This window comes from Odocoileus virginianus, chromosome 27 (assembly GCF_023699985.2).
Source record: "Odocoileus virginianus isolate 20LAN1187 ecotype Illinois chromosome 27, Ovbor_1.2, whole genome shotgun sequence".
NCBI lineage: Eukaryota > Metazoa > Chordata > Mammalia > Artiodactyla > Cervidae > Odocoileus > Odocoileus virginianus.
Window position 1 is genome coordinate 26,622,691 of NC_069700.1, and position 24,942 is coordinate 26,647,632.

General features: G+C 37.3%; 1 protein-coding gene and 1 non-coding gene across 3 annotated transcripts in view; one reads left to right on the plus strand and one right to left on the minus strand.

The window, feature by feature from the left end:
* The window catches only part of POLH (DNA polymerase eta), a 27,651-nt gene extending 2,762 nt beyond the window's left edge, over positions 1-24,889 (minus strand). The window contains exons 1-10 of one of the 2 annotated variants that reach the window (XM_020914073.2): positions 24,606-24,889; positions 21,543-21,683; positions 20,905-21,039; positions 19,099-19,316; positions 9,359-9,528; positions 7,457-7,560; positions 6,174-6,293; positions 5,453-5,576; positions 4,640-4,705; positions 787-956 (exon numbers count right to left, since the gene is read on the minus strand). In XM_020914073.2, the coding sequence (XP_020769732.2) occupies positions 787-956; positions 4,640-4,705; positions 5,453-5,576; positions 6,174-6,293; positions 7,457-7,560; positions 9,359-9,528; positions 19,099-19,316; positions 20,905-21,039; positions 21,543-21,679 (1,244 nt within the window). In that variant the 5' untranslated portion in view covers positions 21,680-21,683; positions 24,606-24,889. Of the gene's footprint in view, positions 1-786; positions 957-4,639; positions 4,706-5,452; positions 5,577-6,173; positions 6,294-7,456; positions 7,561-9,358; positions 9,529-19,098; positions 19,317-20,904; positions 21,040-21,542; positions 21,684-24,605 lie in introns of those variants that run through there. The other variant, XM_020914074.2, reaches the window with a different exon arrangement.
* On the plus strand, positions 8,353-8,425 carry TRNAE-UUC (transfer RNA glutamic acid (anticodon UUC)). The gene has a single exon. It is a non-coding gene; the product is annotated as a tRNA-Glu (tRNA).
* Positions 24,890-24,942: the final 53 nt, after the last annotated feature.

Genomic DNA, 24,942 nt, shown 5'->3' on the forward strand with positions numbered 1-24,942 from the left:
TCTTCTAAGTATTAGGAAGACTCTAACTTTAGAGAGTAATATATTCAGATAAGCAATAACTTAAGATGGTAACTAAACTTTCTTTTTATAATCTCTAATGTAGATTTATAATAAACAACCAGTTTATCTTTCTCACATATTATTAATATATTTACCTTGTGAATTTGGAATACTTTTACAATTTAAGAGGCTATGTTAAATAATGATAGGATTCCAATACTGAAAATCATTGCTATCTGAACAGTAAATGAACACACTCCCATACAAAGCTGATTATTTTTAATGGCCAGCAGAAGTGAAATTTATTATTATGACATTTGGTATTACACCAGTGGAGCTTGTAACTGAGTTGGGATGTGAGATAGAGATTACTGGTAAATACAGGTCATTTTCACCATCAAGGAGAATGATTTTTTTTTTTTTAAGGAGAATGATTTTAAAAGACAACAATCAGACAGTTGAGAGAGAAGTTCTCTAAAACTTGGAGTTCTGCACTCCCAGGTACAACTGGTTGTTCCCCTGACTATAACATAATTTTAGTATCAGAAAGGGTAGTATTGGTTCAGTCTCACCCCTGGGCACTGGAAGGCACCAAATGTAGACAAAGAGGCTGCACCATGTTTCTGATATTTCTACTGTGTTCTCTCCCTTAACGCATGACCACCCCTCTCTGTAACAGGTCCTGCTACAAAGAACCTACCCCAACTGGAAAGCTTATATACTCACTAATTTTAAATAAAGACAGGGTATGAGTCTCAAACGAAGATGAGCTAGAAGGAAACTCACCATTCAGTCTGGGTTCCTGAAGTGTTACAGTTCCTGATGGTAGCAAATGCATCATGGCTCATCTTGTGAGCATCGTAGTGGGTGAGGGCACAGCAGCGTCGCAAGCTGCTGAGACGCCTGTCTCCTTGTATGCGCATGCTCACGACCAGCTGAGTGGCCACCCTGTAGTTCTGTGGGTGTAAGAGGATTGAGACAGAACTAAAGTTACTTTGAGCAGCTGGATTCTAATACTGAACTGTGTGAGAGAAAAGAATCAGGGTGGCAGAATGGTTTGGAAATAGGATTTAATTTTTAAAATATTTGTGCTGTTTCTAAGTAGCTGGAGAAGACATAATTTGGGTGATGGAGTATTAGAATATCTAGGATATTTTGACAGAATAAATGAAAATGGTTTCTCCTAACTGTTCTTTTGTGGTATCCATGCAGGAAGATTATACAAAGGTCTATAGTACTATATTCTGTGACTGAAGGAAGAGTTCACGTAAGTCATGGAAAGGGGGTCAGGATTGAGTAGTAGATCTCTTCTTTAACCTCTCTGATGCTCTCATACTCAAGAAGAGAAGTTTCTACGAGCCCCTCCTTACAGCCCATCTATAGAAGATACACAGGTAGTGAGCTTGCCTCTAAAAAGCAAGATCACTGACTCACTTTTCAGTGAAATCTTAAGTATATGAATCCTGTTCATGCAAAGCAAACTAAGAAAGTAAAGCCAAGAGGCAATAAGGTGACAAGTATACACAGGGACTCCTCAAAATCAAAAGATTCCAGTGAGAAGAAATATACTTAAGACAAATAAACTGAGAATAGCAACTAATTTTTAGGTAAAAATACATTTTGTATTTTTGTGGATTTTGTAAATACAGCTTATTCAGGTTTGTATATATCTCAAGAGAATACAAATCACAACTACAAAGAAGTCCTTGTTGACTAAAACCAGTTAACTATAACTGTATCAGGCACTATCTAGAGATAAAGGAGAGAACAAAATAAAGTCCATGCCCTGGAGGATCTTATCTTGTAGTAGGAGCTACATATAATAAACAAGTAGGCTTGTAATAGAAATGACTACAAAGTGCAATGGAAAAAAGCAGAGTAAGGCAGAGAGTGACAGAGGCTGCTGGATATGATAGAGGAACTGATGAGGAAGTGAAGGTGAAATTTACTTGGTGTGTTAAATAAACGGGGAAGAGGCCAGCAGAGTGGAGGCTGTTAGTGGAGTAAGTGAGGGGGAGATGACAGGACATGAGGTCAGACTATCAGAGGATAAAGAGATGAAAACGGAGCGACACCTAGTGGGCAACATCAAATAGGCCCATAGCACAACCTCTTTATGTTACCTACCGAAGAACAGAGACCAAATTGCCAAACTTTGTTAGATCACAGAGAAAGGAATTCCAGAAAAAACATCTGCTTCACTGACTACGCTAAAGCTTAGACTGTACAGATCACAACAAACTGTGGAAAATTCTTCCAGAGATGGGAATACCAGACCACCTTACCTGCCTCCTGTGAAATCTGTATGCAGGTCAAGAAGCAACAATTGGAACAAGACATGGAACAACAGACTGGTTCAAAATTGGGAAAGGAGTATATCAAGGCTGTATATTGTCACCCTGCTTATTTAACTTCTATGCAAAGTACATCATGCGAAATGCCAGGCTGGATGAAGCACAAGCTGGAATCAAGATTGCCGGGAGAAATATCAACAACATGTGCAGATGATACCACTCTAATGGCAGAAAGTGAAGAGGCACGAAAGAGCCTCTTGATGGGAGTGAAAGAGGGGAGTGAAAAAGCTAGCTTAAAACTCAACATTCAAAAAACTAAGATCATGGCATCTGGTCCCATCACTTCTTGGCAAATAGATGGGGAAAAAGTGGAAGCGGTGATAGATTTTATTTTCTTGGGCTCCAAAATCACTGCAGATGGTGACTGCTGCCATGAAATTCAAAGATGCTTGCTTCTTGGAAGGAAAGCTATGACAAACCTAAATAGCATATTAAAAAGCAGAGACATGACTTTGCCAACAAAGAAGTATATAGTCAAGGCTATGGTTTTTCCAGTAGTCATGTAGGGATGTGAGAGATGGACCATAAAGAAGGCGAAGCACTGAAGAATTGATACTTTTGAATTGTGGTGCTGGAGAAGATTCTTGAGAGTCCCTTGGATAGCAGATCAAACCAGTCAATCCTAAAGGAAATCAATCCCGAACATTCATTGGAAATACTGATGCTAAAGCTGAAGCTCCAATACTTCGGCCACCTGACACAAAGAGCTGACTCACTGGAAAAGACCCTGATGCTGGGAAAGCTTGAAGGCAAAAGGAGAGGAGGGTAGTAGAGGATTAGGTGGTTAGATTCATCTCCATTGAGTCAGTGATGCTAACTCTGGGAGGTAGTGGAGGACAGAAGAGTCTGACATGCTACAGTCCATGTGTTGCAAAGTCAGACATGACTTAGTGACTAAACAAAAACAACCAAAAAACAAACATTTACCACCACTTCCGCTAAAGGGGGGCAGACAGTTAATTACAGATGATTCCTGATAGTATATAGTTAGTTGATGTTTCAACAAGAAGAGGACATATCAAGCAATACCATCAGGAAAATGAAAATCCACAGAATGGGAGAAAATATTTGTACATTATATATTTGACAAGGGATTTGTATCCAGAACATATAAAGAAGTTTTAAAACTCAATATAAAGAGACAACTCATTTCAAAAATGGGCAAAGGATCTCAACAGGTATTTCTCCAAATAAAATCAGAAAACAGTCAATAGGCACCTGAAAACCATTTTATACCTAGCGACTAAACAACAAAGATATAGAGAAATTACATTGCCGGGAGTATAAAATAGTGCAACGACAGCCTGATGTGCTAACAAAGAGTTACCATGTGACTCAGTATTCTTCTAGGTATATATACAAGGGAAGTGAAAACATGTCTACATAGAAATCTGTACATGAATGTTCACAGCAACGTTACTTAAAATAGCCAAAAAGTGGAAACTCAAACATCCATTTACTGATGAATTGATAAATAAAATGTGATATATCCATTCAGTAGAATATTATCGTCATAAAAGGAATAAAAGGACTGATAGATGCTACAATACATGTAAACCTTGAAAACATGTTAAAGATTTCAAGCCAGTCACAAAAGGCCACATATAAGATTACTGCACAGATATGAAATTTCCAGAATACTAAATCCATACAGACAGAAAGCAGACTAGAATTGCCTAGGGCTGGCGGAATAACTATTAGTGGGTACAGGATTTCTTTCTGGGTTATGGAAATGTCCTTAAATTGATTATAGAATAGTTGAACTCTGAAATATACAAAAACTACTGAACTTTATACTGTAAATGGGTGAATTTGATGGTGTGTAAATATATGTGTGTGTGTGTATATATATATATATATATATATATAGGTTTTTTTAAAGAGAGAAGATAAACTAATCATATGTGTAATCTTTGCCTTAAGACTCTCTCTAAAACTGAATACTTCATCACATGGGCTGTGTTAAAGCGGAATAATTTACAGTCCAATCCCTAAATGTTCTGCTTAACAGTTCTGTACTCTATTGAAGATCTACTGTATGTTCAGAGTTGGAGTAGGATTTAGATAATATACAAAAATGTAAAAGCAAATGGTAATGAAGGAGACAGGAGTAGTCAGTAGTTCACAGATCTAGGTTTTTGAAAATCATAGAGTTTTACGGCAGTTTTATGGGAAAAGATAAAAGACATCTTAACATTTTCTAGCTGATATTTTTTGTATCTTCTTTCTACTCTATACTGATATTTATATCCCAAAGCTCACCCAAGCAATAAAGAAAATCTTACAGCATTTCGGTCCTTGGTTAGTCTCTCCTCTAGTTCCTGGGCTAATTGCAAAAGCCACCATTGTACCTAAAAAAAGTATTGAGATTTTAATCTTTCATTTAAAGACTAGGTTTATTACAGAACTCTCAGATGGTGCTAGTGGTAAAGAACCTGCCTGCCAGTGCAGGAGACGTAAGAGACATGGGTTTGATCCCTGGGTTGGGAAGATACTGGAGGCATGGCAACCCTCTTCAGTATTATTGCCTGGAGAATCCCTTGGACAGAGGAGCCTGGCCAGCCACAGTCCATAGGGTCACAAAGAGTCAGACATGACTGAAGCAACTTAGCACACACAAATAATCATTTTGTTCAGTTCTCCCCAAAATGGAAGTATGCAACAAAGTCTCCCCCGTAAGGATCACCAGATGATAGAAATCTTCAGAACTCTGACCTGCCCTAATCTAGGAGTTTTTACTTTCTTTTCTTGCTGGCATGCCATTAGGTGAACTTCAGGCATGTTCCAGCTCTGAGAAAAAAGACACAAACTTGAGGCACGATATCCTGGCTTCTTAAGTTTTCATCCATTGGAGTAATTTCATCCAATGGAGTAATTCCATTTCAAACTTCAGTCAGTTCCATTCTATTTCTTTTTAGATGAAGAAAGGAAAAAAAAATAAAAATCCCAAATGAAACTCATCAATTTTCAACCCAAAACCCCTTCTGTTTCCTACATATTTTACAGCCTGAAGGTTCCATCTAAGTTTGCACAGCTACCAAAACCTACCCACCAGTTCCCTTAAAAGAGACAATGTTCTGTCAGGAATGTCTGCCCACCTGATCCCGAGTAGACAGAGCTGTTTTTCCTGGGAAGTTCTTGCCGCAGCCAATGGTTTTGGTTATTGGCCTGGGTTTAACTGGATCATGTTCAATCCCCCGGCACATGGCATATAGCCAAGATCTAATAAAACCAACACAAAAGTTTAAAGTGAAGGCAAATGACTATTCTTGTTAAAATACCTATTATACTAAACCTTTTATCCCTTTCATGAAAAAAGAAAAATCTATTCAAAATTAAGTACATCACAGAATCTTGCCCTTCCCCATGAATTCCAGTATGATAAACTGGCTCAGGAGAAGAATTCTGATTATGCTTTCTAAGGTCAAGTCATCATTTCTATTTTTGGAAAAGTACCAACCAAATTACAGGATTTCACATCCCCAAGCTTTTTTGGTACTTATTAAGCCTAAATACAAGGATCTTAAAGGAATAACAGCATATTAGCACACACATATGTTGTACACATATATAACTAAGCTTCAAAGTAAGAGTTCCTTTCTACCAATCTAGTTAGTTAGGTACATGAAGGGAAAAAAAAAATAACACTAGACTGATAGCCTATAGTGATCTAATATTTTAAAGCAAAAGGATCAATGCAGTTACCTCAAGGAGTGAATGTTAACCTAATAGGTCTAGATTTTACCTGATGCTTTTGTCTACATTTGAATTTAGCATATCCATAAAAGTTACGACTGAACAGTTTCAGGAATCACTTACCCATTCCTCTCCCCAAAATGACTCTGGAGCTGGGATTCAGAGAACTGGGTCAGCTCTCCCATGTATTCTATCCCCAGGATTTCAATGACAGAGGCCCCTAGTTTTCCTCCAAGCTTACGGCTAACAAAAACAACAAAAGACAATACATTTGTAACTAACATCATCAATATCTAGTAAGCAGTAGATACAAAACATTTTTTCTGTAAGCAGTTCTCCAGAAGATTCAGGGAAAATGACAATACATACTGGTCCTGTAAATTACTGATTTTCTAGAATTAAGACTAGATGACTGGGAAATTCAATACTCTGGGAGTTAGGGCCTAGGAAGAGTAACCATGGCATAAACACAAGGGTAAAGTCATTAAGTGGTTATCAAATCAACTGTATATAAAATTTTCAACTGTATAGGATCTACTGTCCCATTTATGGATTCAAACTCCACCTCCCAAAACAAATCCTTTCAATAGCTAAAACCTTTTGTATTTAAGAATATAGTAATTTTTCAGCCTAGCCTTTGAGATGTCTAATAATCTGTCCTTAACCTATCTGTTCAGTCCTTTTTCCATTACTTATTTTCCTCAATATAGTCCTAGGTCGTGTCCTGTTCACTGAAAATACCTTATACTTTCCCCCTTTTTGTGTTCAAAACATTCTCCAAATTGGTTTTTCTCTTATATTCTCATTTGACTCCAAATTGTGCCAAATCTGAAAACAAGACCCCATGCCCTTTTTATGTCCTCAGATGACTTTATGAACTTTGGTGACTCCCTGTACAATTCATTTAGCAGCTCCATACAGTCTTGATTACAGAACTTTCACTATTGCTTTGAACAGTTATATTGTGTCCCTTCAACAATACTATAAGTCCTTGTCAAGGACACACAATTGGTATGCACAGCCTAGTTATTAATTTTATTTGGGAACAATTCAATAGCCCTGAATGGCTTGCTATGAAATTAGAAAAAAGGAAAGAATTAAAATTCCTATTTGTTATTTAGTAATAGGTTTTAATAAAAAATCTAGAAGGAAGTTAAACATATGGCTAAAAATCAGTTCTTTTTTTAAAATTCAGGATTAAGTATCTTCCACAGATAATCTGGAATTGAAGGTTCATTAAGAAAAGAAATCTCAGTGTGTTTGCAAAATTTTGGGTCATCTCCCTCCTATCTCCATGGTACCTGTTTTCCTTGGCTCCAATTCTTCAGGAACAGAAGAAACTACAACCAGAGAGGACCTTCACATAGATAGAGGAATGAAATCTGAGGTGCTCCCTGAATACTTACATTTTGCCAATAGGCATTTGGTTGAAGAGTTGTGGGACTGACCCATGTGAGATCAGGGTCTGCCGGTTGGGCTTGTTTAATCCACAGGCCAATTTTGCCAGAACCTGGAGCATGGAAAGTGTAAAAATCTCATTACTGTCAACACCCACACATGGTGAATATTAATATACACACATACCCCCATTCACACACAAGGCATAGCTTAAGGGCTGTAACTGGTGGTTTCCACATTAAAAAAAAAAACAGAACCAGAAACTCAAGACATCTCCAAACCTGGGTGTCCAACAACATCCACAGTGGAAAACATGACCCACTATCATTATCCTCATTGTTCTTCCCACATCTTCCATTCTCAGTTTTCCTTTACTAGTTTTTTCCACCCTCATCTGTTCCTTAAAGTTCTCCTACTTCAAGAGGGTAAAGAACAAAGAAGCTACAGAAGAGACTTAAGAGGCATTTCTTAGTGTGTTCATATGAAAATGCTAAAACAAACTCATTTTGCTCTACCCCACCTAAAGACATTTATTGATTAATGGTCAGTCCATTTTAAGTCCCAGTTTAATACAGGTTACCATCATTTAGTATTTGTGAGAAAGACTGGGCTCAAAATCATCATCCAATAGCAAACATCTTCTTATTACTAAATAGGACTTCAAAATGAAAAACACCCATGAGAAGTCTTTTCAAAGAATAAGGTACTTCAGTGGTATCATTTCACAAATTATAATTGGTAGGAAAAAATACAAAATTACCTCACATTCATGGGAGAGATTCTCTAAAACTTATACTAAGTCATTACTACACTGAGATTTTTGTTTCCTCTCCCTCCACCTATCCAGGAAAAAACCTCCCAAAACTCTACTAGGTAATTTGGCAACTTTCCTCTTCTTGGGAATTCCCTGGTGGTCCAGTGGTTAAGACTCAGTGCTTTCACTGCTGAGGGCCTGGGTTCAATTCCTGGTCAGGGAACTAAGATTCCACAAGCTGCACAGTGCCGAACTTTCCTCCTCTTGAGGAAGGGAGAGAAGGTAGTAACCAGGGAAAATCAGCTACCCCAATGACTAAGCCTAGACCAAAGGGGATGAAGATCCCAGGGCGAAATTGTACTTTAATTAGAAAGAATAGAAAAAAGCAGAGAATACCTAGGTAACACCACAGAAGAAGTGAGATAATACTAGAATATTCAGCAAGTAAAAAGAAAAGGAATAGGTTCGTATATAAAATAAAAAGACTAGCCTTTTTTTTTTTTTTGGCCACACTTCCAGGCTTGTAGGATCTTAGTTCCCCCAACCAAGGATTGAACCCAGGCCCTGGGCAGTGAAAGTGCCAAGGTCTAATCACTGGATCACCAAGGGAATTCCCACCTCCTCCTTTCTTTGGATAGTTCAATCATTAAGGAAATATTGTGGCTACAACTATGTAAATAACCATTTCCAGCAAAATTTTCAGCCTGTTTGTTAGGAAAGTACATGTGCGACGTCAATTCTCACGCTGAAGAATTACTTAGGTTTTCGTCTTCAATGTGAAGTTTAAAGAGGAACCCATTTCAAAGATGTGTAATGGTTTAAATGCCCCACTCAGGGACTTCTGCTGGAGGTCCAGCGGTTAAGACTTCTCCTTCCAACATAGGGGATGTGGGTTTGATCCCTGGTCAGGGAGCTAAGATCCTACATGCCTCAAAGTCAAAAAAGAAAAACATAAAACAGAAACAATATTATAAGAAATTCAATAAAGACTATTAAATAGTCCACCATAAAAAATCTTAAAAAAAAATGCCCCACTCCTGTCTATCCCGGCTATGTTTTATTGTTGTTGTTTTTTTAAGTTTGTGTTTGTTTCTATCCCTGTGTTTAACTATAGATATATCTGTGTTTCTCTTTGAAATCTACTATTAGCCTTTACCTTATTGTGTGAAATCCCAGCAGAGCACTGCAAACTGGTCTGCCTCTCGATGGCTGCTCGCATTTCTTCCACAATCACTGCTCCCATAGTGAGCTGTAGGTCTGGGGAGCTGGTGCTTTCAGTCTGAAGAGAATCAAGCCACTGCAATAAGCCTTGTTTTCGCCTTTCCTCTGAAAAAGTCGAGAGGTCACAGGTAGACATTTTTTTAAAGTCAGGGTTTTATTTGTGTAATCTAATGCAGAAATGCTTAGATTTCAGGTACTTTAGATATGTTTTTAGAAGACTACTCAGTATCACAACAGAGATAAATTTCTCATACCAAGTCCAGCAGCCTCAATTTCCAGCCTAGGCTGAACCTTGTAAGCTCCAATAACCAACAAATATTTTGTATTGTCTTTTATGAGCAATGATTTAAAAGTACTTCTGTTTTCTCTCTCCAGTTTTGAACTTTCTTCCTCCAACTTCCCTTGCATGCCACCAAGAATTCTATTAAGTTACTCAATTAGAAATTATTCAGAATTAGCTCACACTTCAGTATAAACTTAAGTTAGCACATTTGTATTTTACAGGCTGGTTCCAGTTGAATAGCTTAAATCTAATCAGAGCTGCTAGAAGATTTATTCTCTTGACAAAGTATTTAAATTAGATGTAGCTTTGTACTTAGAGCCTTGAAAATATCTTATTATCCAATTTAGGACCAGTGAGTTTTGGAAAAACATTTTAAACGCATTATTTAACAAGAAAGTTAAGAAGTACACACATGCTGGTTTAAAGAGGCTGAAGTGAGGGCTTCCCTGATGGCTCAGTGTTAAAGAATCTGCCTGCAGTGCAGGAGACGCAGGAGACGTGGGAAATGTGGGTTTAGTCCCAGAGTCAGAAAGATCCTCTGGAGGAGAAAATGGCAACTCACTCCAGTATTCTTGCCTGAAAAACCCCATGGACAGAGAAGCCTGGCAGGCTGCAGTCCAAAGGGTTGCAAAGAGTCGGACATGACTGAGCACACACATACACACAAATGAACTATGAACAAGGCAAAAAGATACAGAGTATCTTGAAGAGGTAGAGTGAAGGTTCATACATATGAGACTAAGAGGAAGATGACCACATAGAAGGAAGTACTTTTCAACTATTTTCCAGCTGCTGTTTCTCTCCTTTGCTAACCTGTCTTCCTCCTCTAATGCCCTAACTGTGGATACTGAGCAACATTCTTCTCTGTATAGATACCTTTTCTCTCAGTGAACTGGTACTGGCTTACTTTCAATTTGCTTATGCTGAGTACATGCAAATCTTAAAGCTCCTTCCCCAAATTCTTAAAACTTTAATCCCTTATTTCTACCTCCCTACAGAAAAAGTCCTCTTGAATTTTTCACTGAAGTATCAAACAAAATGTTACTAAAGTCAATCTTTATATCTTCCTCCCCAAAGGTTCTCTTTCCCAAACAACTTCCTGTTTCTCTTAAAGGTTTAAAATCTAATATTGACTTCTTTTCTTTTACTCCCCTTCATTGTAGTTATCTATGGAGAAGGAAATGGCAACCCACTCCAGTGTTCTTGCCTGGAGAATCCCATGGACAGAGGAGCCTGGTGGACTGCAGTCCACGGGGTCGCAGTCGGACACGACTGAGCGACTAACACAACAATTGCAGTTATCTAGTTACCAAGGCCACTTCAGCATATTCCACATATCCATTGCAACTCACCCTATTTTATTCATATTTCTTCCATTCTTGCCTGTGCCACCTTAACTTTTGCTTTGTTTTTGGCCACACCAGGGATCAAACCCCTAGCCCCTGCTGTGGAAACAAAGTCTTAACCACTAGATCACTAGGAAGTACCCATAAATTTATAGTTAGCTCTTAAAATCAGGTAGTGTTAAGTTTTACAAATTAGTTTTTTTCTAAAATTGTTTGACTATTCCACATCCTTTGCATTTCCATATAAATTTTAGAATCAATTTGTCAATTTCTATAAAATCCTGCTGGGATTTTGGTGAAAATGCAACAAATCTGCAGGCCAGCTTAGGGCTTAACCTGCATATATGTTGAACTGTTTTTTTCCACATATATTGTTAGATATATTTCTAATAATTTCATGGTTTTAATGCTATTGCAAATGCCATTGCTTTTTAAATTTCAACTTCCCATTTTAGATTTTAATATATAGAAATATTATAAATTTTTGCACATTGACTTTGTCCCCTGCAACCCTGCTAATCTCAGTTATTCTAGGTTCTTTTAGTGGGGGTGGGGGGTGGGTAGATTCCTTAGGATTTTCTATAAACATGGCCATGTCTCCTATATCCTTCTTCCTTCACATCTTTTATTTCTTCTCCTGTACTGACTGCATCATCTTGAACCTCTAGTACAATGTTGACTAGAACTGTCGTAAGAATGAGCACTGGTAATATGTGCCAAAACTTCAGGATTAAACTGATAAACTCTAGCTATGGTCCACAATGCTAGGATCCATAACTATTAAAAGAGAAGTCCCTATACTGATAACCGGTGTACCTTCTTCTGTGCCATGAGCTGATTAGTGCCTTCCAAGCTCTGGTGGCTCAGATGGTAAACAGTCTGCCTGCAATGCAGGAGACCCGTTCGATCCCTGGGTCAGGAAGATGTCCTGGAGAAGGGAATGGCTACCCACTCCAGTATTCTGGCCTGGAGAATTCCATGGACAGAGGAGACTAGAGGGCTACAGTTCATGGAGTCGCAGAGTTGGATGCCACTGAGCAACTAACACTTTCACTTTCAAGCTCCCTCTGGCTGTTCGCAGAATTTATCATCTTGTGGCTGTAGGACTGAGGTCCTTCTTTCTTGCTGTCAGCAGAGGACAGCTCTCAGAGCCTAGACATGGGGGTTTCTCCAAAGGCCCTCTTGCAATATGGCAGTGTCCTTCTTCAAAGCCTGCAAGGAATCTATCCCAACTCCTACAGCTCTCAACTTTGGCAGCTGATATTTTTTAAGTTCTTAAATATTAATTTATTTTTATCTTCTTTTTGTTTCTTTTTGGCTGAGCTGGGCAGCACATGGGCCAGGGGATAGAACCCATGGCCCCTGCAGCGTAAGCATGGAGTCTTAACCACTGGACTGCCAGGGAAGTCCCTGACAGTTGATTTATAATATTTTTATATGAATACAACTACACAACTGTTTCTTGTTATATACATTCACGTGTTCAATATTTGCTTAGAAAGAAATGAATTAAGAGGAAGCAAAGGAGAAAACAAAGGAGTTCTTTAGCTAACATAAACCAGTTACAAAGAAGTCCCAAAGGGAAAGTTTTCACTCTGGCAAGTTCTGAGTATTATTTTTAAGTAATCATACTGCTTAAACTTCACACACACACACACAACTATTTCAGAAACAGAAAACCCAAAGTTGCAAATGGGTGAATAGGACCCATTAAGAGACAGGATGGTAAAGTTGAATGGGAACTTTAGTATCAAAACATCACAGATACCTGAATTGTTTTCCTAGCTTTGAAATATGTCACATTCATGAAAATTTCTGGGAGAATATATACACTTAGATCAGCTAATTTCTGTTATCAGATTTTTTTCTGGCTGCACACATCATATGAAGACTCAGGAGTATAGATGAAATATCACCATAAATCATTTCCTAGACATTGTATTATTCTGAACACTCTAAATAATAAGATGTTATCACTGCTCTGGAAGCTTAATATTTAAACTAGACACAATAAAGCAACTTGTTTCTTCATATACAAATACCTTTTTCCTCATACAGAAATAAGACTTCTTTAAAACACTGGCATTTCATAGAAAAATGTTAATAAAGATAGGTATAGAACAACCATTTGAGTTGAAGTAACATTTGACCACCAACAAAGGTATGCACCATCATCTTCACCAGAGAGCTCTTCAACAATGAGTTGCCCCCCACAAAACCAATGTAATGTGTAATAAACAGTTCTTATTCTGAACTATGTAGGTTTTGCGAGGGTCTGCTAATCTCCTGAAAACTGCATGCAAAATTGTCTTATATGTAGGTATCCCATTTTTCTGAGACAAGCAAGGGTCCATAGCTTTCAACAGGTTTTCAAAAGGGCATACAGTCTTCAAAATTAAAAAAAAACCTTAAACAACAAATTATTTTAAATATTATAAAAGCAAAACACAACCATACAAAATCTGAGATACAGCAAAAGGAGTCCCAAGAAGGAAGTTCATAGCAATACAGGCCTTCCTCAAAAAGAGAAGAAAAGTCTCAAGACTTCCCTGGCAGTCCAGTGGTTAAGATTCTAGGCTTTCACTACAGGGGGCACAGATTTGATCCCTGGGCACGGAACTAAGATCCTGCATATCACATGGCATGGCAAAAAAATTTTTAAAAAGAGAAAAGCCACAAACAATAAGATGTTGCAATATATATATTTGATAATGATTCATATCCAGAATACATAAAGAAGTCCTATAGATGAATAAGACAACCAAGAAAAATGGGCAAGTGATTAAACTGACACTTCATGAAAGAATGGTCATCACTTACAAAAAGGTGCTCAATTTCAGTAACACCAGGAACATGCAAACTAAAGCCATAACATGGTAACACAATATATGATATCATCAAAATGGTTAAAACACAAAAGAGGAAAAAGCAAGGGTTGACAAAGATGTGGCACAACTAGAACTCTCATATACTGCTAGTGGAATTATAAATCAGTACAACCATTCTGGAAAACTTTTGAGGGTATCTACCAACACTGAGTACAGACAAACTGAAGCTGAATACAGGCAAACCCCACAACTGAGCACATCAGTCACATGCTCAACAGAATGCATACATTTGTTCACCAAAAGATATTTACAAAAATGTTCATAGCAACTCTTGTTATTATTGGTCCAAAACTGGGAAAAAAAAAACCCCACAAAATATCCATGGGTAAATTTTGGTATATTCATACAATGTAATACTACACAAACCCAACTATATACAACAGAATGGATGAATCTCACAATGTTGAGTGAATGAAGCCAGGCTCAAGTATATACTGCATAATTTCAATTTTATAAACTTCAAAAATAAGTTCAATAGAAATCAGGACAGTTTTTATATAGGAGAGAGCGGAGAGGACAGAGAATAACTGGGAGGGCAAGCAAATGTGGCTTCTAGAGTTCTGATGTTTTTTGATCTGGGTTCTATTTATACAAGTGGGTTTACTTTGGAAAATCATTCAAGTACATTTACATTTACACACTTTATGTGTATTATATCAAAGTTTAGATGAGAAAGAAAAAGGGAAACCTACTGGATTCCAGATTTCAGAAGAAGCAGAAATAATCGTATCATAAAAATTATAATTTAAAAGTTACTAAAAGGTATGTGGAGTATAAAGTAGGACACAAATGAACTATCTATAAAACAGAAACAGACTTAGAAAACATAAGAGAACAGACCTGTGGTTGCCAAGGGCAGGAGGCAGGGACGGATTGGGAGTTTGCAATTAGCAGATACAAACTATTACAATACAGAGAATGGATAAACAACACGGTCCTTCTGTATAGCACAGAGAACTATACCAACATCCTGTGATAAACTATGATGGAAAAAATATGAAAAAAATATATATGGCTTAAAGAATCACTTTGCTGTATGGCAGAAAATAACACATTGTAAATAAACCATACTTTAACAGGGCTTCCCTGGTAGCTCAGTGGTGAAGAAACCGCCTGCCAATGTGGGAGACACAGGTTCAATCCCTGGTTGGTCAGAAGCAGCAAGGCCCATGTGCCACAACTACTGAGCCTGTGCTCTAGAGTCTAGGAGCCACAACTACTGAAGCCCGCATGCCTTAGATCCCGTGCTCTGTAACAAGAGAAGCTACCACAATAAGAAGCTTGAATGCCGCAACTGTAGAGTAGCCCCCACTGGCCGAAACTAAAGAAACCCCACATGGTAATGAAGACCCAGCAGGGCCAAAATTTAAAAAAAAACTACATTTCAACAAAACGCATTTTAAAAAATAAAAATCACTAAAAGGTACATAAATGAAGACCTTAAAAAGCTGGTGAAATGTTTATAGATAGGATAATTTACCACTAAGATACTAATCTTTCTAAAAATGTGAATTCAGAGGCTTCACAGGTGGTCCAGTGGCTAAGACTCTGAGCTCCCAATGCAGGGGACCCAGGTTTGATCCCTGGTCAGGGAACTAGATCCCACGTGTCGCACCTAAGACCCAGTGCAGCTAAATAAATAAATATTAAAAAATAAATAAATAAATAAAAATGTGAATTCAATGTAACTTCCAGAATTTCTTGAGGAATTCAAATAATGCATTCTAAAATATATATCAAACAATAAAGGCCCATAAATAGCCAAGCAATTTTGAAAAACAAAAGTAGAGGGAAGTCCTTATCAAATATTATAACATACCACAAATTAATAAAAACAATGTGTTTCTGAAGCAAAAGGAGACACTAATGGGCTATTATAGAAACAGACTCACATATATGAGAAGTTGAGAAAAATGGATTATTAATAAATAACTGTTGGGAAAACTGACTTACTCTAAGAAAAATTAAGGTGGCTCCCTACTTTAAATCAAATAAAACGGTAAACTCCATGTAGCTGAAATATCTAAAAATAAGCTATAAGGCAAATTGAAGAAAACATAGAAAAATGTCTTTAGGAACATCTGGTAGAAATGGATGTCTAAAATGAAATTTAAAATGCACAAACCATAAGGTGAAAAATGGAAGGACTAAAAGAATTCATTCAACAAAGTACAGTATAAATAAAGTTAATGGATGACAGACCTCGGAAAAGATGTTTGAAGTGTCAAAAACAGACAAGGAACCAACCATGAGGATACAGGAGACTTCTCCCCCGACAAAAAAGAGCAGGAAATCCAATGGAAAATTGGGCAATTATAAACAAACAAACTCATAAAAGTAGAAACTCGACTGGCTAACAAGTATATGAAAAAAAGCTCAACTTCAATTAGTAGAGAAATATAAGTTAATTCAAGCCCCAAAACATAAAGTACACCTTTATAGCTGTTACATTTTAAAATATTAAATAATACCAATTGCTGGTGAGGATAGGGAGGAAATGGGAACTTTTGCGTACTGTAAGGGGTCACGCAAATTGTTACAGCAATTCTGGAAAACAATTTGACAATATTTAGTGAAACTATGTGTATACCCTATGATCTAGCAATCGCACCTGAAAATACTCAAGAGAAACCCTTGCATAGGTCCAAAAGAGGATTAATAAGGACATTCATCATATAAACAGAAGGGTCTGTAAACATAGTAGATCCATACCATAGATTATGCTGCAATTAAAAGCAATCAATTGGGCTTCCCTGGTGGCTCAGTGGTAAAGAATCTGCCTGCCAATGCAGGGGACACAGGTTTGATCCCTGGTCCAGGAAGATCCCACATGCTGCAGAGCAACTAAGCCCATGCACCACAACTACTGAGCCAGTGCTCTAGAGCCAGGAAGCCACAACTACTGAGGCCTGTGCACCCTAGAGCCCATTCTCCACAACAGGAGAAGCCTCTTCCCTGAGAAGGTCGTGAACCACAACTAAAGAGCAGCCCCCGCTCGCTCCAACTAGAGAAAAGCCCACGCAGCAATGAAGACCCAGCGCCCCCCCAAAAATAATTTTTCTAAAAATTTTTCTAATAATTTTTTCTAATAATAAATTTTTCTAAATAACTTTCTAATAATTTTCTAAAAATCAATTACACATAAATACAGCTACATGGGTAGATCTATAAAACCACCAATGAAAGAAAATTAAAAAGAATGAGATCTATAATACCTTAACACTATCTTGTAATTAAGAACCACAAGTTTTTTTTTAACCTTGTTTGACAGCAAATTAATGCAGTTTATACTCAACTTCATCTTTTTAAAAAACTTTTAAAAGTATAGGTGATTTACAAAGTTGTATTAGTTTCAGGTATACAGCAAAGTGAATCAGTTATACATGTCTCAATACCTACATCCACTCTTTTTAGATTTTTTTTCCATATAGGCCGTAACAGAGTACTAAGTAGAGTTCCTGGTGCTACGCAGCACGTTCCTGTCATCTATTTTATATATAGTAGCGTATATACATGTCAGTTACAATCTCCCAATTTATTCCTCCCTTCCTTATCCCCTGCTAACCACAAGTTTGTTTTCTACATCTGTGACTCTACTTCTGTTTTGTAGTTAAGTTCATTTGTACCTTTTTTTTTTTTTAATCAATTTTTAAAAAATTTCACATATCATGTATTTGTCTGTCTGACTTTCTTCACTTAGTATGACAATCTCTAGGTCCATCCATGTTGCTGCAAATGGCATGATTTTGTTCTTTTTTATGGCTGAGTAATACTCCTTTGTATATATGTACCACATCTTCTTTATTCATTCCTTTATTGATAGGCATTTAAGTTGCTTCCAAGTCCTGGCTATTGTAAATAGTGCTGCAGTGAACACTGGGGTGCATGTATCTTTTTGAATTACAGTTTCTCTGGGTATATACCCCAGAAGTAGGATTGATGGGTTATATGGTAGTTCTGTTTTTAGTCTTTCAGGGAACCTCCATACTGTTTTCCATAGTGGCTGTACCAATTTACATTCCCACCAACAGTATACAAGGGTTCCCTTTTCTCCACATCCTCTCCAGCATTTTTATTTGGAGATTTTTTGGATGATGGCACTTCTGACCAGTGTGAGGTGATACCTCATTGTATTTCTGATTTGCATTTCTCTACTAATTATTGATGTTGAACATCTTTTCACTTATATGTGTGCTAAGGACACATTATATAAAAAGCCCAAGTTTTAAAAGCACACATTAAATCGGAGAAAGACAAATACTATATGTTATCACTTATGTGTGGAATCTAAAATATAAACAAATGAATACAACAAAACTGAAATAGACTCACATATAGAGAACAAACTAGTGGTTACTGTGAGGAAAGGGAAGGGGAAGGGGCAAATTAGGGGTATGGATATCAGAGTTACAAACTATTGTGTATAAAATAAATGATACAGCACAGGGAAACAGAGTCATTATTTTATAATAACTTGAAATGGAATATAATCTACAAAAATATTGAATCACTACGTTGTACACCTGAAATTAAAATAATAGTAAATTGACTATACTTTAAAAAATAAATGAAAAATTATAATAAATTATTAAAATAAAAACAATTTAAAGCACATGTACAAAGCAACACTGTACAATTTATAAGGCACATACATATTTAAGACGATCTGTCAGTGAGTGCCAGAGGGTTTGTGGGGTAGGAAGGGAGTGAAGGGAATCACTCTGAAGAGGAAAAGGAATAAAATAAGTCAAATAAAATGAGAGGCCTTTAGCAGCTCACTGATGGCATCATCCTGTGAGTAACTCAACTCCCTGTTTTTGAGGTTCCCTTAATAAAGCTCACCCTTCTTATGAACCACATTATAATAATATAAATTAACCTACAAACAATGGAAGTGCTCAGTCAGCCTTCTACTGATAACTTTAACCTGCCCTAGTTATGCTTAAGGAGAAACTTGATTTTACAGATTTCACAGCTTCTCAATATCCATATACCTGGAAAGATAAAGAGAATTTGTCTATCCTTCCATGTGAGTCCTTGAGATTCATTCACGTTGCAGGTTAAGTTTCCTTTCACTGAATCCAAGAAGGAGCAGTGTGGCCAAGCAAAGCAGGCTCCAGAGGCAGGAAGCAGAGCGATACTGATGCTATGGAAGTACCTTTCTCAACAGTCCCTTCTGCTGGTGTAGGCCCCTGGGGAAACCCTTCAATGCAGGTGGTTGGCAACAAGTCTGCTGAGATAGGCTGATTTTGGAGCTTTTGTAGTCTCTCTTGCACAGCACTGGTCAGGTCTAGATAAGCCTCATCAATGCTGCCACGTTCCATTACAGCAAAACGAGACATTACCTCCATCACTTCCATACTGGCTTCCCGGTACCTAAGAGCATGATAGCATAATATACTCACATACAGACCAAGGAAAGGATGCTCTTATGCAGTAGTTGGTGTTCCTTCATAGACTTGAGTAAATTACTCCAAGATATTTTTACAAATACTTGAAAAACTTAGTGTATACATATACATACATATATGTTTCTGCAAATCATATTTTTATTTTTATAATGTGGCATCTCAAGTTAACTATTAAAATAATTTTAAATTATCCAGGTCTTAATAACCTTCTGGTCTATAAACATACTCCTAAATTTTTAAAAACTGCCTTTGTTCATTACTTGAAGATTTTAAGGGTAAAATAAATGATCCAGTATAAAGTTGGCGGCATATGGCTTTTCAAAATCACACTCTGAAGTCAACTATATTTCTGGGACATAACAGTCTTTCCCAGCCAGCATAAAATTCTATTCAATGCAATGTAACATATATCCATTAGCTAAATTAATTCTACTTTAGAGTAACAGTATTAATCTTCAGTTAAATCTGTCTCCTTTTCTGGCAATAATTCCAGTGTGAGGTTGGCTATGACACTCTACTTTTAGACTTCTGATAGGTGAAATCAGGAATATCTCAAGTCCCAAGTCAAAGCATGATCCCTACACACACCACCACACACAGTATAGTGTACTGTGAGAATGTGGAGATCTGAAAAAAAGTTGAATCCTCAGTCTTCTACTTTTTAGCTATATGAACTTAAATTATTTAACCTCTCTAAACTTGCCCCTCATCTGTGTGAGAGTGTGTGTGTGTGTGCGTGTGTGTAGGAATGAGTGGGGAGGGGGTGGGGTGGATAATACTAGAACTTACCTTATAACGATGTGAGATTTAAGAGACACTGCCAATGAAAAATGTCACACGGTGCCTGGCATATGACATATGTTCAATCTATACTAGCTATTAGGATTCAATATATACTGGGAAGAAACACTTCATGTTTCTCATGACCTTGACACTTTCAAAGGGAACTACTCAGGTGCTTTGAAAACATCTCTCAACATCTCTACTAGGACTCAATATATACTAGCTATTATAATGGTGGGGGCTTGTATCTACCTCTAACTTGGCTATGCCTATACTAATGTCTATTCTGAGGCTAACTTTCTAAATCTTGGGGAAGAGAGCTCAGTTCAAAACAGAGAAGGTCAGCACCTTTGAATCTGTTCAATTCTGGCAAATAATTCTAGATATTGCACTAGAATGTGAATCTGACTCAACTTTCTCTGGGAAAACTCTTTTAAGTTTCACAATCAATTTAATAACTTCAAACACGTCAGACTTTTGACCTGAGAACATTGGAACTGGTGTTAAGTTTTAATTACAATAACCAATTTTTAAACATTTAAGGAACTGAAAAGGTATTAAAAGTAGATATTATTATAGGTAATAATGATTCTCAACTGTTCCTAAAACACAATATTAAAGTCTGTTTTCATGTCACACTAAAAAGTTGGCTGACTGAAGGGAACCTTTTCAGATGTCATTTACATAAAACAAATTAGAAAACATCAGCTCCTAGCCTCATGAAATGCTTCCAACTCCTCCACTCCCCTTAAACCATCTTCTCTTCTTACTTGGCAAGGTTAGCTTTTCCATGGAGCTCACGAACTTGTACCAGTAGAAGATCTGGACATAACTTCTTAGCATCATCTGCCCACATGTTTCTAGTGACCCCAAATGCACGAGCTTCATAACTTACTGCAACTATTCTAAGGTTAGGAAAAAAAGGGGAGCAAAAACATTACATGATCATAAGCAAAAGTAATTAAAATTTAGCATGATGAATAGGTTATAAACATAATAGAAACTTTTTGCTCACAGATGCTACTGTTTTATTTTTCTTAATTTTTTGGCCATGGAGCAAAAATTACATGATCATAAAAATTTCACATGATCATAAAATTTCACATGACAACTAGGTTATAAACATAACAGTAGAAACTTTTTGGCCACTGATGCTACTACTATTTTTTTAAATACTTTTTGGCCACACCACAGCATATGGGATCTTAATTCCCTGACCAAGGACCAAACCCATACCCCCTGGAGTGAAGTCTTAACCTCTGGACTGCCATGAAAGTCCCACTGATACGACTATTCATTCTCAAACACAGCAGTTCAGAACTCTCAAAAATAGGACATAGCATAGTGCCATGTATTCTCAGAGATTAAACCAGTAGTTTAGAGTTATAAGAATAACTACGATACATACCCACCACCCTTCCATGCTGTGTACTGTACAACTGCACAAGGTTTATTCCTCAAATGAGGATTTTGCCGCTGTTCCACTTGAACGAAAAAACAGTCCATGTCCACTAGGGCAACTACCCGGTCTCTTCCATTAGTCATTTTTCTGTAAGACAATATATTATGAACAGTTAGAAAGGATATTGAATCTAAATCACCAAAGAAAACTGTATTTCCATTCTTTCACTGTCAAATTACCATAAGCATGGGAGCATGGAAACTAACAAGAATGAAACAGGCATTTTCATATACTGCTGGCAGGAGAATAAAAAATTGATACAACAACTTTAGAAGGATAATAATATTAAAAACTTTAAAAAATACCCATTTCCTCCCAAAGAACTGAACACTTTACAAAAGATACTCAGATTGTCAACAGGCACATGAAAATGGGCTCAATGTTATTAGGCATAGGGAAATGCAAATTGCATGTACATCAATGCAAATTGCATGTACAAATGCAAATTACAATATACATCAATGGTGGGATAAAGCCAACAGTTAATCTAATGGACAAATTTCAAATATAAATTCAGGGTAAAGAGAAGTACAAAATAATATATAATATCAAAGCATTCATGTGAATTTTAAAACTTTTTATTTTGAAAAACTTTTATACTTAGAGAAAAGTTGCAAATATAGTAGGGTTCTCCCATACCAAGTTTCCCCTAATGCTACATTTTACACAGCACAATGATCAAAACTAAAAAATGAACATTAGTATAATATTCACACTACAAACTTAACTTGAATTTTACCAGTTACACCCATTAATGTCCATTTTTGGTTCCAGAATCCAGCTTAAGATCTAGTCTTAGTCTTCTCCAATCAGTGCCACTTCATGTTTCTCATGACCTGGACACTTTCAAAGGGAATTACTCAGTTGCTTTGAAAACATCTCTCAATTTAGGTTTGTCTGTTGTTTTCCCTTCTTTTTTTAAATAAATTCTTTTAAAAAATTAATTTTATTTATTTTTGGCTGTGTTGGGTCTTCATTGTTGCTTGCGCTTTTCTCTAGTTGTGAGTGGGGGCTACTGTCTAGTCGCAATGTGCACTTTGCAGTGCAGTGGCTTCTCTCGTTGCAGAGAATAGCCCCTAGGTGCATGGACTTTAGAAGCTGCAACTCCCGGGCTCTAGAGCACCAGCCTAATTGTTCTGAGGCATGTGGGATCTTCCTGGGTGGGGGATCAAACCCGTGTCTCCTACACTGGCAGGTAGCTTCCTTACAACTGAGCCATTAGGGAAGCCCTGATGTTTTCTCTTGATAAGACTGAGGTTATGCATTCCAGGCAAGAACACTGTGGAAATGTTCTGCTTTTCTTGAGTAATGTATCATGTTTGGAAGTACATGTAACTATGTCTTAATACTAGTGATGGTAAACATATCATTGAATAGTGACAGTGTTTGCTAGGTTTCTCACTGTAAAGTTACTAAACCTTTCTTAGAAGACATACTTTGAGACTATGCAAATATCCCATTTCTCTTCAAATTTTGAACTTCTGAGCACCCATCAATGGATCTGTCCTGTAACAATTAGTTTGTAGTGTTCTAATGCTGATTTTCTATCTATTCATGTTCAACTTTTGAAGACAAAAGCAAACAAAAAAAAAGAAAATACTACACACTATTTGTAGATAGACACACGTAAAGGTATGGATGCTAGATTGAAAGAACAAACCTTATAAAGTTGATAGAGGCTAATGTTTTCATTTAACATTGTTAGAAATCTGAAAGAAGGCTTTAGTAAACAAAAGCAGTGGCTCCCAAACTTTGCTACAGATTGGAATAACCTAGGAACACTATTGATTTCTGGCTTCTACTACCAGACATCTAACTTAATCAGTATGGGTGTGGCCTGGGCATTGCAATTTTTTAAAAGTCCTCTCTAATGCGCAGCAGAGATTGGAAACCACTGACCTAACGTAAACAAGATATTTGTGGAGATACCAGTAATTTATGATTTAAATACGAGAGAACACAGGTTTTACACTTGAGTAAGCACTCAACTATTTCTTTTTAAGTGTCAAAAATTAACATTCACCTTGAAAAAAGTGTCATGCTACTACAATGCTGGAAGATTAGGGAGGAACAATGATGACTTCAAAAAATCATAGTAGTCAAGGTATTAATTCCTTACAAACTCCACTCACCAAAAACAGGCAGAATGTAATACTTTAAACCATAACATACCAGAAATCACTTTACCCTGAAGTGGCTTTTGTGTAGTCTTCGAACAGATTAATACTGGGTTAAAAAATAGTAAATGCATTGTCTCATACACATACAGATTTACATCGGATTAAAAATAGTAAATGCATTGTCTCACACACACACATCGGATTAAAAACAGTAAATGCAATGCCTCTCTCTCTCTCTCACGCACACACACACATACAGACACAGACTTACATCAGATTAAAAATAGTAAATGCATTGTCACACACACACACCCCTAAGTACCATATTAGATACAAATACTAAAAGTGGAGTAGGAACAGGGAGCAGTGATTTAAGTACAGCAAACATTTCCTAAATATTCAAACACCAAAAACGGATATTTAGATTTTAACTGTTTTAGTTTTCAGTTTACGTATTTTGCCGGGAAAAGCAACAACTTTTTAAAGATAAAAAGTGAAATACGCTCTATGTTAAAACTTTCCTTTGGGAATAAGGATTAGGCTACACCTCAAATGACCAAAACTGTACAAACCTTCGGTATTTACAATTCCTCATCTTTAACGATCTCGATTTACCAAGATCTGTACAAAACACATTTAGTGCCTATAAGCTGATAACACAGCCAAGGAAAACAAGTACAAGAGGGAAGTTTAAGAGCTACCATTTTTCCCCACAAGAAAAATTCTCTTAAAAGGCAATACGAGGGCCTTTTCTGTAAGCAATGCTTTCTACTTCACTGTAATTTCGGTCCAATGTTGTCCTCAATCACTGCTATATTATACAACCAATAGCCAAGGCAACATGAAAAGTCTAAAAACAGAGATACCGAACGGTTCTAAATTCTCTTACCAATGTGACGACACTTGGCAAAATCGCCACCCGCGGACGCCGCCGAGACTGGGCTAGGCGTCCACTGGAAGGATGTTAAAACGGTCCTGAATATTTGTCCCCTTTCTGGGAACGGATCAGTCGGTTTCGAGACAGATTTGTTCCCCGGAACGACGGAGAAAAGAACCGAGGGTCGCAGACGGCTCTCGCCTAAGCAGCTGCCAGCACAGTCGGGCGTGTCCAGCCTTGCCCAGCGCGACCGGCACACCGCCTTCCTGACAATCACACAGCGCGCGCGCCGCCGGGGACCGTTGACGCGCCTGCGTACCGCGGCCCCAAAGTCTCTCGCTCCGCCCAC